At 45.4% G+C, this 12,755-nt stretch overlaps 1 protein-coding gene across 1 annotated transcript; it reads right to left on the reverse strand.

Annotated features, from left to right (window-relative positions):
• Positions 1-991: 991 nt before the first annotated feature.
• On the reverse strand, positions 992-6,546 carry LOC123093839 (uncharacterized). The gene is made up of 5 exons (XM_044515892.1): positions 6,377-6,546; positions 5,652-5,903; positions 3,641-4,021; positions 2,089-3,301; positions 992-1,998 (listed from the first exon to the last, which is right to left on the reverse strand). Exons 2-5 carry the CDS (start codon positions 5,861-5,863, stop codon positions 1,375-1,377), a joined length of 2,430 nt encoding a protein of 809 aa, XP_044371827.1. The 5' UTR covers positions 5,864-5,903; positions 6,377-6,546; the 3' UTR covers positions 992-1,374.
• Positions 6,547-12,755: the final 6,209 nt, after the last annotated feature.

Consider the following 12,755-nt stretch of genomic DNA (forward strand, 5'->3'; position numbering starts at 1 on the left):
TTCATAGATTTTAAGAAAAGTTTACAAATTTATGAAAAGTTTGATGATTTTGAAAAAATAATTCACGGATTTGAAAAAGGTTCACATATTCGAGGGAAAAGTTCATTAATTGAAAACCAAAAATTCACGAATTTAGGAAAATAGTTCCTGAATTTGCAAAAGAAAAATTCATGAAAATAAAAATATAAATGAAAAAGAGGAAAAAGAAAAAGAAAAAGAAAATAAAAAGAAAGAAAAGCAACCAAGAAAGGGCATAAAAATAAAAAATAAGAAGCAAAAATCGGCCATTAAAAAACAGACGATATGACCGAGACTACCGCTACAATGTAAAATGTGCCGGTCCGTTTTAGCCGGGGAGTGTGCCGCATACAGAAAACACATTTTTTTTTTGCGATGGGAAAACACTCTATTTGGTGTTGAAGGCTCTAAATAGGATGCATGCGTCATATAGATGAGGAATAACATCAATGCTGGCCCACAATGGGGGCGCTCCGGTTGTCCCACACCTTCTTCTCAAATGTGTATCGGTCGTAGGTTTCGCTATGATCCCCGATCACTAAGTGATTGTTGCGATCTACCACCGCTAGCTGTGTCGCGGTGCCGCAAAATCCGTTGAAGCCCCCTAAAACCAACATGAACCGGCGAGCTTTGGGATCCAGAGGATGTGGCGGATCCATGGTCCGCCAACCACACCGCTCAGCTTCACCGGGACTGCCACGGTGTACCTCCTCTGAGACACCACACAACCGTCGTAGATCACCTATTACCGCCGTAATTATGTAACACGTCGCCTCCAGCCTCCCAAGACTCACAGCAACATAACGCACCCCTTCCACTTCCAAGACACACGCCACCACTGCCACAACAGATAGCATTCTGGATCGTCCATATGCCTGGTCGCCATGTCGACCACACGGGCTTTGTTGGGCGGCGGGGCGCCGGAGACCAATGAGGACAATGCTTCCATTTTTTATCCAACATATACTTCCTTTGTACGGAAATATTTATCGAAGGAATGGATGTATCTAGATGTATTTTAGTTCTAGATACATCCATTTGTATCCATTTCTACGACAAGTATTTCTGGACGGAGGGAGTATTACATACTAGTGAATCTAATAAGAATCCTCCACTAGTTCTGCCATTATACAAATTGTCCAAATGGGTAAGATGCTAATTAGACTGAACAGTTCTATGGAAGACAATGCAGGTTGCCTAGGCTCACAAGTTCGCTCATACATTTGCACCAGCGGCCGTTCAATTTAGTCTTTCAGAAACAATAACATACACCATGAAGAATAGCGTCACGGCGCACACAGTTCCGGTTCCAACACAGCGTGCATATAGGCTCCATGCTCCATGGACAGAGATAGCTCACAGCCGTTTTGGCTCCTTTTGGCCTAGAAGCTCCTCTGCTTCTTTCACTAGAGAAGCAAGAGTTCTGCCAGGCTTCATCGCGCCACGATTCGAGCTATAGAAAATCATAGAGCCTTCGAGGCACGCCATCTTTTTGCAAGCAGTGGAAAGAGAGTCTATCAAGTCATGGAAGCTCACCAAGTGTTGTTTCAGGTAGTTGCCATTGTGTTTCATCATTAACACGACCATCCTGCTTGTATTCTTCATTATCCTCAGACAGCTTACCGTGGGGTCACTGTTTGCTTTCACCATTACATTGAGCTTTATGGCGAAGCTAGTGGGATAATCTCCAGGAGAAATTGTATTGACCAGTTGAGCCAAATCATGGTTTTGGCTGGTCAATTTATCGAATATTGCCGTAGCAAGAGATAGCAAAGCTGCATGCAATTTCCTTCCCACATGCTTGTCATCGTTGTGTGGACACGCTGAAGTGTTGTTATCACGGCCATCATCTTGTGGAGCATCACCGTCTTGGGCTTCTACGTCGCCCGTGCCTAGCAAAGGACCAACATCCTTTTCTGTTCCTTTTTCTGTTGGTGTTGTATTATTTTTCGACCCAAAAGAAAGTATTTTCGGGAGAACCTACCACGATAAACAAAAGTATGTTTAATCTGGCATATGAGAGACGAAAAATCAAAATAAAGCAAATAGTATATATTCTGATACTCATACCTTTCGCATCATGCCCTCCATGGCCTCCTTGAGTTTTTTCTTGTGATGGTCGTCATTTTCTTTGTAGTGAACATACAGATGCTCCAGGGTCTCAGCTGCATTGATTCGATGTGTGCTGTCGGCCTCAGCATCTAAAAGGATCTTGGTGAGATCTTGGACAACATTGTCATTTGCCTTTAGGATGATGGCAGCGTTGCTTTGGTTTAGACTTAGCATGACCAGGGCTTCGCCTGCCAATTTTCTGATGGAGCTGTCCTTACTGTCACAAGTGAAGATGTCTGGGAGTATCTTGACAAAATTTCCTCTGCTTTCTGTGTTTACAGCAGTCGGACATACATCCACGTCCATGGGCAGCTGCGTGAGGATCTTGATGGTCAGGACCTGGAGCTTTTCATCACATTCGTCGCATTTGAGAATCCCCTCCATGCTATTGATCGCTTCCTTGTTGCTAGAGATTTGGCTACGTAGCTTGGCACCGGTCTCTCCGGGAGCAGCCACGAGGCGGCACATGACCTGCAGTGACGCGGCCACGACAATGGACCAGGCATCATGGTCGATGAGGTGGAGCAGGTCGGAGCTTACAGGCGCCACGACCTTGGCGAGCAGGCCCTCGGCGTTGCCGAGGACTCTGCAGTTGTGCTCATCGGCGGCGAGCCCGTCGAGGATAACCAGGCCTTTCTCCATGAGCTTCTTGTAGTCGTAGTCAGCAGACGGCGCACACTCGTCGCCATCCTCAGCTTGCCCCTGAGATATCTCAAGCAGCGAGCCTATGCACTGGATCCCACGAGGGAATCGCTTCAGACGGATCTTGCCGGCGAGGTGCGCCACTATGTTTGCGGCGACCCCCCTCATCTTCTCGTCGTGTGGGCTTCTGGAATCCAGTGCCTGGAGCAGTTTCTCGAGTACATGGGTGGAGGACGCGGAGCCGACGAGCTCTGCTATCAGCGCGTGCTGCTCCTCCAGTGGCAGTGGGTGCTCCAAGAGGGCGTCCAAAATCCTTGCCCCAGAAAGGAAGCTTTTAGACGATTCAGATTTCATCATTCCCACGGCATACGTGACTAGGTTCCTTCCCTTGACGAATGATGGATCCTTCTCGCACCCGATCATGGTCTCCCGCAAGTACTTCTTCACCGATTTGTGCGCACGGCCGTTCATCTTGTACTTCTCCGCCACCTCGCTCGCTAGCCCTTCGCGCGCAAAAGACGAGAACAACCTGTTTTTTTTTTTGATAAAGGAAAACATATTAACATGATGAAGATAATATCATGTACGACTGGTGTCAACAAGAATTGAAATGCAAAGAGTTAGTCAAAAAAGGTTCTAGACCCAGAAAAAATAGACATATTCCTCAATTAACGCACAAGTACAACTCCAATCCAAACTTAAGAAACTACAACCAAAACTTAAGTTCCAATTGGTGATGTTTTATTCGAATTCGAAAATATATATATATATATATATATATATATATATATATATATATATATATAAACAAAGAAAGTAAGACATCGAGAAGCCAAATTATTAGGAGCAAGAAAAATACAAAATTAACCTGTAACAAAAGAGCGAACCCTGGAACAGAGCCAGCGAGTACAAGACATTCAGGGCCGGCTGCAGGTTCGCATATCCATCCTCCGCCTTGCGGCCATAATCACGTTGTATTAGACGCCACACCGAAATCCCAGTGGTGAAGAGCAGCCCACAAAGGTAGAGAACCGATAGAGGCAACAATATAACAGCGACCACCAGCAGGTGAACCAACCATACAATCAGTACTACCACTAGGCGTGGCACGGAGGGTCCATCGCCATTAGCATTTTTTCCATCACCGTTTGTGTTTTTCCAGATCAGCATGGCATATATAGCACTCTGGAGGCCGTAGCGTGATGTCCCAATATATCTCATTTTCTCTTTCAGAGAGACATCAAATACCCTGTGCATAGAAATACAAGTTCCAGTTAGACCAGTCAGTCCATGATAATATTATAAGTTGGTGTATGTTACCAGCCAGCAAAAATAAAAAAAATAAAGGGACCAAACCACAGAATACTCCGTGCTTGGGGTTATTAAGTACTCCCTCCGAAAAATTAATATAAGAGCGTTTAGATCACTATTTTAGTGTTCTAAATGATTTTATATTAGTTTACAGAGGGAGTGCAGTATTACAGTGCTATTACAACAAATTTCTTATTTGCCACCAACAAACTCCCAGTTTGCTGAATCGCCATCAAACAGACGCACTTTGCTTATATGCCACCGCATAAAACACAAGTTCATACCAATTTGCCAGACGAACCTAAAGGGTGTGAAAAAATTGTGTGTACAAAGACAGGTCAGCTCTCATGGCATATAAGCAAGTGACTTCTACATGTGACAGCATGAAGCATATTTATTTATTGAAAAAACTGGCAACACTTCCCATGTAATTTCAGCATGACAGTTCTCATGAATACCATTTCAGCAATGACAATTCAAAACTATAATTTCATCATGACATGTGCATCCATACATAATTAAACACAATTACACAGTATCAGTAGGAGGACCCAACCGCTAAATATAAGTAACAAAAGTCCAAATAATCTCATCATTCATAACTGAACGCTCCGGCAGTTCTTTCAGACAAACAACAAAAGTAAATACCGCACGCAAGCCAAGACCATTTGTTCCATGGCGTATCGACAATTGAGTTAGTTGTTGATGGCAAATAACTAATATATATTTATAGAACTCATATGAACTCTCTAACTTACTAGAATTTTCTAAAATCTGTATGAAATTTTAAAATATTTCCTTAAAATTCAGAACTTGATACAACTTCAGTATGAACAGAAGAAATTTCCAATTTGAAAATAATTGTATTTGAGTTCAAAGTAATGTTTTAGTCAACCTCAAAGTTCTTATAATGTAATCCTTTGTAATTCTAAACTCCCTTCCTTTCTCCAGCCTCCCACGGTGGATCGACAAAAGATAACTCATGTAAATATTTTGATATTAAAATGATACCAAGTACACCCGCCCTTTGCAGCAACACATGTCAAGAGGGAGTCAAGGTATACAACGTTATTAAAAAGACGAAAAAAAATTGTGATCAAGGGCACACAACATCAACCATCAACATCAATCAACACCTAGACTTGGAGAAGGTGTCCCTCTCCAAGAAGAAGAAGAAGAAGAATACAAATAACTGTGAGTTAAAAGTGACCGCTGCAGAAGGAAATACACATTTCGAGACTCCTGGATAAAAGCTCTTGGATATTGTGAGGCATTTTAAAAGGCCCTTTAATATCTAGTATGCTGTTGTGAACTTGTGATTCAACATATTTTTAGCAGAAAGGCAAAAACGCCGAGGCAAAGAAGCACTACCACAAGTTAAAAAAAAGTCACTGAATCACAATTATTCCCAGTCCATGTAATACTTTATCAACATTTTAAAACTACTTCCGTGTAACCATAGTTTCTGTCTGAAATGTGTGGAATAACCCAAATTGCGTCAGATGTCTCACGTTTCATTTGTCTAGTAAAAAGCTGATCGGAGTAAATTACATAGTGAGGAGACTTACCCGGCTGTTTGGACGAGGGTGATAATTGTGAGACACCAAAAGTCTTTGTTCTCCAGCACAGAGACGAAGCCACCCAGGAGAACGACGGTGGACCATGTAAGCACAAGGTATCCCATCCCCCTTATGGCCATCGAGAGGTACCCCATGAACAGGGCATAGCAGTTGATTGACCGTACTTCCTCCCAGTCGAGGTCATCTAGCTTCAGATCCATCCAAACCGCTTGCTAAAAACTATATCAGTTCTTGACGGGACTGGAAAAAAAATTCAATCAAAGGCATTGTTATTTAATTAGAACATGCAGCTACTTCCGTTAAGCAGCAAGCAAACCTAGGTGTTAGCTAATTACTCCCTCCATCCCGTAATATAAGAGCCTTTTTTGACACTGTCAGAAACATTCTTATATTATGAACGGAGGGAGTAGTTTGATTTGTGGGAACGAAGGAATAGTCTGACATAATTTTTTTCTGGCAGAATAGCAATGCGAAGCACGAACAGTCCAACAAACAGATCTTGTACCGAGTGTTCATTGTTGTGTGGACTGTGGTGTTTAAGGTTGAACACCACAACAAAATTTTCCTTTTTCTACAATGTGCGCCTAATCGCACTTTATTTGATAGATAGAAGCACTACATTTTTTTTGGTATGGGACGAGAAGGTAGATTCACTAGCCCCCCAGAAAAACAATTGAAGACATAATTTAAGGAAGAGATGGTCATGGACTCACCTCCTCGGCGCGAGAAGATGGGCGTGCTAGCTGCAGAAAGGCGGAGAAGAATGTCAGCTCTCTGGTCGGACCCTGGAGACGCATGGGCGAGGAGGAAGACGGCGTGCTAGAAACCTTGGCATGGCGGCCGTCTTCAAGCTTTGAGAGGAGGGGAGAGTGGGGTGGAGCAAGGGGAGTGACCCAACTGGCAGGTGGGTTCATTAAGTAAGACTAGATAGAGCATTGGGCATTGGCTCACGCCTGCGTGTGTACGACGAGGCATTGGTCCGGCCTTCTCGTCACTGGCCTGCAGACTGTCTGCAGTGCTCACCATTCATTGGTGTTCACACCCAACGGGCAAACACGACGCAAGCATAGGTCGTCACCCAAGACGCAAGCAAGCATAGGTCGTCGTCAACCAACTTCAATGGTGCCCTGGAATTAAATTCACACCACCGTACCGTCTAGCTGATCCATCGTCACTGTCGCCATGCCCAAATCAAAATATGAGGTTAGTCATAGTGGGTAGTAACATAGACTAGTAACGTATGCATGTTGTTAGTCGTTATTAGTCTATGTTACTGTCATTATAGTGGGTACTAGTATAAGTATAGTGTCAAGCAAGCCTTCATTTATTATGTTGTACACTCATTTTGCATTGGGGTGCGTTATGTTACGGTAACATATTATATTACCACAAACACCTCTCTCCTCATTAACTTCATGCCACATAAGCATATATGTTTTGGAGTGCGTTATGTTACTACCTAAGTTACTCCCACTATAACTAGTCTGAGAGAAATGCAAAAGAAAATTTCCAAGGCAAAAGACAAGCCAATCAATCCTCCCCACTCTCTTCCGTTCCTCCATGCCGCTCCCTCGGCCAAATCCAACAATCTTCAGCACAGCTGCATCTCCGGCTGTTGAATATCGTGATTAGTTAGGAAAGAAAGAATAGTATATAATTTGTTCTACCTTGTATTTACTCCAAATTGATCATGTATTTCTATAAATATGCCCACGAGGCTGAAGCAATACAATAACAATTTCACCGATCCTTCTTTATCTCTTCTAACATGGCATCAGCCTAACCGGTTCAAACCCTATCCGCCGCTTTCGCTCCGCGCCGCCCCTGGGGCGTTGGTCTCCATGATCGCCACGGAGGGCTGCATCGCCCGTACCTAGGGTTCGTCCGCTGATCGTGTTGACTGACTGCCCTAGAGAGTCTTTTTTCCGATCCTGTGATCCAGATTTTTCTCTCTCCCGCCGGTCGCGTTGATTGGCGTTTTTTTGGGTTTTCGATCTAAGATCGGTTTGGGTCGCCTGCCGCCGTCGCCGACCCCCGCGTCTCTACTCCGACACAGGCGCGATGACCAGCCTCTTCTCCGTCCCGGCGGCCACACGCGATGCGGTGGCCCGTCACGGCCGTTGTCCGCGCGTCTGCCCGCCAGTCGCTCTGCGTTGGCTAGCTGTCGTCACCCTGCGTCGGACGAGACTCCTCCACCACCACCGCGCCTCCGCCGCGTATGTACGACCACCTCCACATGGCGTTGCGTTGGCCGCTCAGGACTGGCCGCTGCTGCGTTGGCCGCTCGGGCTTCGCTGCTCGGACACCGGTGCTGTCGCGCTCATCCGCATGTCGTCGCCGGCTTCAGCTCGGACTCCACCAACACCCGCCTCCACCGAGCGACGTCCACAACCTCGCCCGCGATCAGATTCATCACCTGCCCTCCTGTGATCCGCTCCATCAGCGTCGTGCGATCAATCGGGTCCGTCGGTTGCGCGCGCCTCCGCAGGTCTCGTGAAGACTATTCCCGAGTTCAGCGCGCCCCTCCACCAATCGAGCCACGGGCTGCCGCTGCGTCGCCCCATCGGGCCGCAACGCCTCCGCCCTGTGGTTCTGCCCGCGGCTGCACCAACCCGAGCGTCGCCGCCGCGTCTTCCCTTCGGGCCATAGCACCATGACACGCGGTCCACGCCGTGGCCCCAAGGCCATCCCAGTGGTAACACCGACCCGGGCACTACCATTGTGTCGCCCCTTCTGGTCATATATAGCACTGCGATACGCGGTCAAAGCCACCGCCCCGAGGTCTTCCCCACCGTCGCCCCGACTGGCGCACTGTCGCTGCGTTGCCCTTTGGGTGGTAGTGCTGTGGCGCGTGTTTCACTGCATCGTTCCCGCGCGTCGACTTCTATGTGGTATGCGCCGTGCCTCCTCCCTAGGTGCGGGAACGCCACCATCCGCGCTCGTTCTTCGTCACGTTGTCGAGTGCTTCTGCACCCACTTCGATCACCGTCGCCGCCTCCTTAGGCCGGTGTCCCACTCTTCCTCGGCGCCGCTGCCACTCGTTCGCCCGAGTCGCGCCGTTTGTCCACCTTGATACGCCTCCAACATATCTATATATTTTATTATTTCATGCTATTATATGATCATTGTTGGATACTTTATGTGCTTTAATATGCAATTTTATATTAGTTTTGGGAACTAACCTATTAACCAGTGCCTAGTTCCAGTTGTTGTTTTTTGCTTGTTTTTTGGTTTCCAGAAAATGAGTACCAAACGGAGTCCAAACTCTACAAAACTTTTTGATGATCTTTTTGGACAAAGGAGACCCTAGAAGCTTCGGGAGGAGACCAGGCGGCAAATGAGGAGAAGGCAAGGCAATAGGACGGGCCCTCATGCCTTGTGGTCCCCACGTGGCTTCGTCTGACCTAATTCCACTTCTATAAATTCTCAAATATTGGGAAACCAATAGAGAGCCACCCGTAACACTTTTTCCGCCGCAGCAAGCTTCTATTCTTCCATGATCCCATCTTGAGGCCTATTTCGGTACTCTGCCGGAGGAGGAATCAATCACGGAAGACTGCTACATCATACTTGCTGCCTTCTGATGATGCGTGAGTAGTTCACAACAGACCTATGGGCCCATAGCTAGTATCTTGACGACTTCGTCTCTCTCTTTGATCTTAAATACAATCTTCTCCTCAATCTTCTTGGAGTTCTAGCCGATGGAATCTTCTTTTATGGTGTGTTTGTTGGGATCTTATGAATTGTGGGTTTATGATCGGATTATTCATTGAAAGTAACTGAGTCTTTTCTGAACTTTATTATGCATGATTGTTATAGCTTAGTATTTCTGTCTGACCTATTCGTTTGGTTTGGCCAACTAGATTGATTTATCTTCAGTGGGAGCGAGACAGTTATTTGTATTATTGCCATTAAGGATAAGACGATGAGATTTATTCATATTGCTTGAGTTTACTTTGTCTACATCATGTCATCATACCTCATGCATTACTCTGTTTGTTATGAACTTAATTCCTAGGGAGGCAAGCATAGAAGCGCTCTCGATGTGGAGTAATAGTAGTAGATGTAGGTAGCATTCGGTCTACTTCTCATGGACGTGATGCCTATATACATGATCATTGCCATGAATAACATCATAACTATGCGCTTTTCTATCAAGTGCCCAAAAGTAATTTGTTTACTCACCGTATGCTATCTATTCGAGAGAGAAGCCTCTAGAGAAAACTATGCCCCCCGGGACTACTTAATTATATTAATAAAACCAAAATTACCTTGCTGCAATTTATTTATTTTTCTTTTGTTTTGGAGTTTATCTATCTACCTATACAAGATTAGATCCATGCAAGTAAAGAGTTCAAGGGGATTGACAACCCTCTTGCTCACGTTGGGTGCAAGTATTTGCTTTTTTGTGTGCAGGTATTGTTCACGAGGATTTCCGTGGTTCTCCTTTTGGTTTGATAAACCTTGGTTCTCACTAAGGGAAATATTTAGTGTTACTATATTGCTTCACCTTTCCTCTTCGGGGAAAATCCCAACGCAACTCACGAGTATCAGAAAGAATTTCTAGCACCGCTGTCATGGGGACATCACCAAATCCTATCAACTACCTTCACTCAAATTATCATTTACTTGCTCTAATTTTTATTTGATTTTATTATTCTCATTACAAAAATATCAAAAACACAAAAATATTTTACTTTGCTAGTTTGCTTGCTTCACTGTCTCAAGAAAACACTAAGTTGTGTGACTTTTCAATCATTGTTTGCGGGACACACCTTTTTGAGAGGGACACACATTTATCATGATTTGTTAGAATACTCTATGTGTTCACTTATATCTTTTGAGCTAGGTAGTTGCTTTTGTGCTTCACTTATGAGTACTTGTTAGAGCACGCTGGTGGTTATATTTTATAGAAATTATTGCACTCTCATGCTTCACTTAAATCTTTTCGAGAGTATACTAATTAGCAATTGGTAATATGTACAGGTTATAAGACTACACTACTAGGGAAAACCTTATACACAGAATCTTAGCAGCAGTGCGATACAAAAAGAGGCGCTACAATTAGCAGTAGCGCGGGTCCAAAACAGTCGCTACTGATACACAGTTAGCAGTAGCGCATGCTGGCGGAACCGCAATGCTACAAAAACCGACCGACAGTACCCACCAACCTAATTTTAGCAGCAGCGCGGTGTCACGACACGCGCTCCTGCTAATGCAATAGTAGTAGCACGCTTTTTACTCCGGTCGCTGCTGCTAATTTTGAAATTGGCCACATGGTTGGCCCCGCTTAGCAGTAGCGCATGTGAGGAAAGCGCACTGCTGCTACGCTCTTATCAGTAGCGCGTTTTGCCGCCCGCGCTACTGCTAAGACGCAGCACAGTACCACCTTTTCCCCCTCCCCCTCCTCCCCTCCCCCATCTTCTCTCTTCCCTTTCCCCTACCTCCCACATCCTCTCTCTCTCACTTTGCTTCTTCCTCAATACTTCTCCCCCCATTACTCTCCCTCTTCTACCTACCTTTCTCTCTCTTCATTACTCCTAGCTAACTACACCACCTCCATTAATGCATCTCCTTTCTCTTTTTCATTCCCTCCTCCACTAGTTGAAGTTGTCTCCTCCCAAATTAGCTAGCTAGGTAGATGTAGCATTTAGTTAAGTGACCTATTTGCCCCCTAACTAGATCTATCTTTGTCAAGAAGAGCTTTGTCCACTTTTGATCTCCCTACATCATCATCTCCACCGTGTGCTCGATCTCGAGATAGGTGATTAAAATTTCATGCTTTTGCAAGAATGGAAATATGTGTATGTGTGTTAGTGTGTGTGATATGATAATTGGGAGATATGACGGAAATTGTGTGTGTGGCATGAGTTGATGCCGAATTGTGCTTTTGAGTTGCCTATGTTTTGCCAAAATGTTGATTTATTTCCGTTTCAGTGAATCCCGAGCAAAATCTAGATCTATATGTCCTATTTTTAGGGGTCATGCCAAATTTTTGTATGACTTTAATGCATGCACGCATTTTTATAATCAAATTGTTTATTATTACCGCGCAGACGTTCATGATGGTCAGTGGAACGATGGTGGACAGGTGGTTGCGGTCAGCGGTGCAGGACATGAAAGAAAATAACCTGCCAGATGTTTTATGTCCGTGTCGAAAATGCAAAGGAATAGTTTGGCTCGACCCCTATGACGATGGTCGTGTCGAAGCGCACCTGCTCATGACTGGTTTCATGGATGGCTATACTCGGTGGATAATTGAAGATGATGATGATGATGTTGAGGACGCCGACGGGGCAGACGACACGGGGCAAGACGAAGAGATGATCGATAATTGCGCCGGGGAAGAGGCCGGACGTGGCGGCGGAGAAGGGGCCGGACATGGCGGAGTAGAAGGGGCCGGACATGGCGGCGGAGAGAACATAGACTCCACGCAGCAGAGTTCGTCGGTACTAAGTTCTATCGTGCGGGACCCTCATGTTCAAGCACTGCTTCGCAAGGAGACAAGTACTGAGAGAGATGCTTCTAGAGAGGAGGCTAAGCTGCAGCAACTGGTAGTAGACTCGAACACTCCATTGTATGATGGTTGCAATCCTGAGGTGACCTGCTTGAGTTTCACACTCCAACTCCTGAAGACGAAGGCTAAAAACAAATGGACCGACACTAGCCTCGATGAGCATCTCAAGTACCTAAAGGACGTTCTTCCCGCGGGGAATCTATGTCCTACTAGTGTGGATGAGGCCAAGAAGATCATGTGCCCTCTTGATCTTTCGCACGTTAGATACCATGCATGCATCAACGATTGCATAATTTATCGGAAGGAGCACGCGGAAAAAACAAGTTGTCCAGTGTGCAATGCTTCTCGATACAAGAAGGCCGGGAAGAAATGTCCCCAGAAAGTTGTATGGTACTTACCGATCACTCCCCGTCTCCAGCGGTATTTCATAGATCCCAAGGAAGCAAAGCTAATGCGCTGGCACGCGGAGAGGAAGAAGCCCGACGATGGAGATGATCCGAAGCTGAGACACGTCAAGGATGGAAGCTGATACGTCTCCAACGTATCTATAATTTATGAAGCATTCATGCTATTTT

The sequence above is a fragment of the Triticum aestivum genome, chromosome 4B (assembly GCF_018294505.1).
Source record: "Triticum aestivum cultivar Chinese Spring chromosome 4B, IWGSC CS RefSeq v2.1, whole genome shotgun sequence".
NCBI classification, from domain to species: Eukaryota; Viridiplantae; Streptophyta; class Magnoliopsida; order Poales; family Poaceae; genus Triticum; species Triticum aestivum.

Coding starts and splice junctions, on each gene's coding strand:
- LOC123093839 (XM_044515892.1), bottom strand. CDS start 5,863: ATGGATCTGAAGCTAGATGACCTCGACTGGGAGGAAGTACGGTCAATC. Junction 4,022..5,651: donor ACCCTCGTCCAAACAGCCGG/GTAAGTCTCCTC, acceptor TTCTATGCACAG/GGTATTTGATGTCTCTCTGA. Junction 3,302..3,640: donor GGTTCGCTCTTTTGTTACAG/GTTAATTTTGTA, acceptor AAAAAAAAACAG/GTTGTTCTCGTCTTTTGCGC.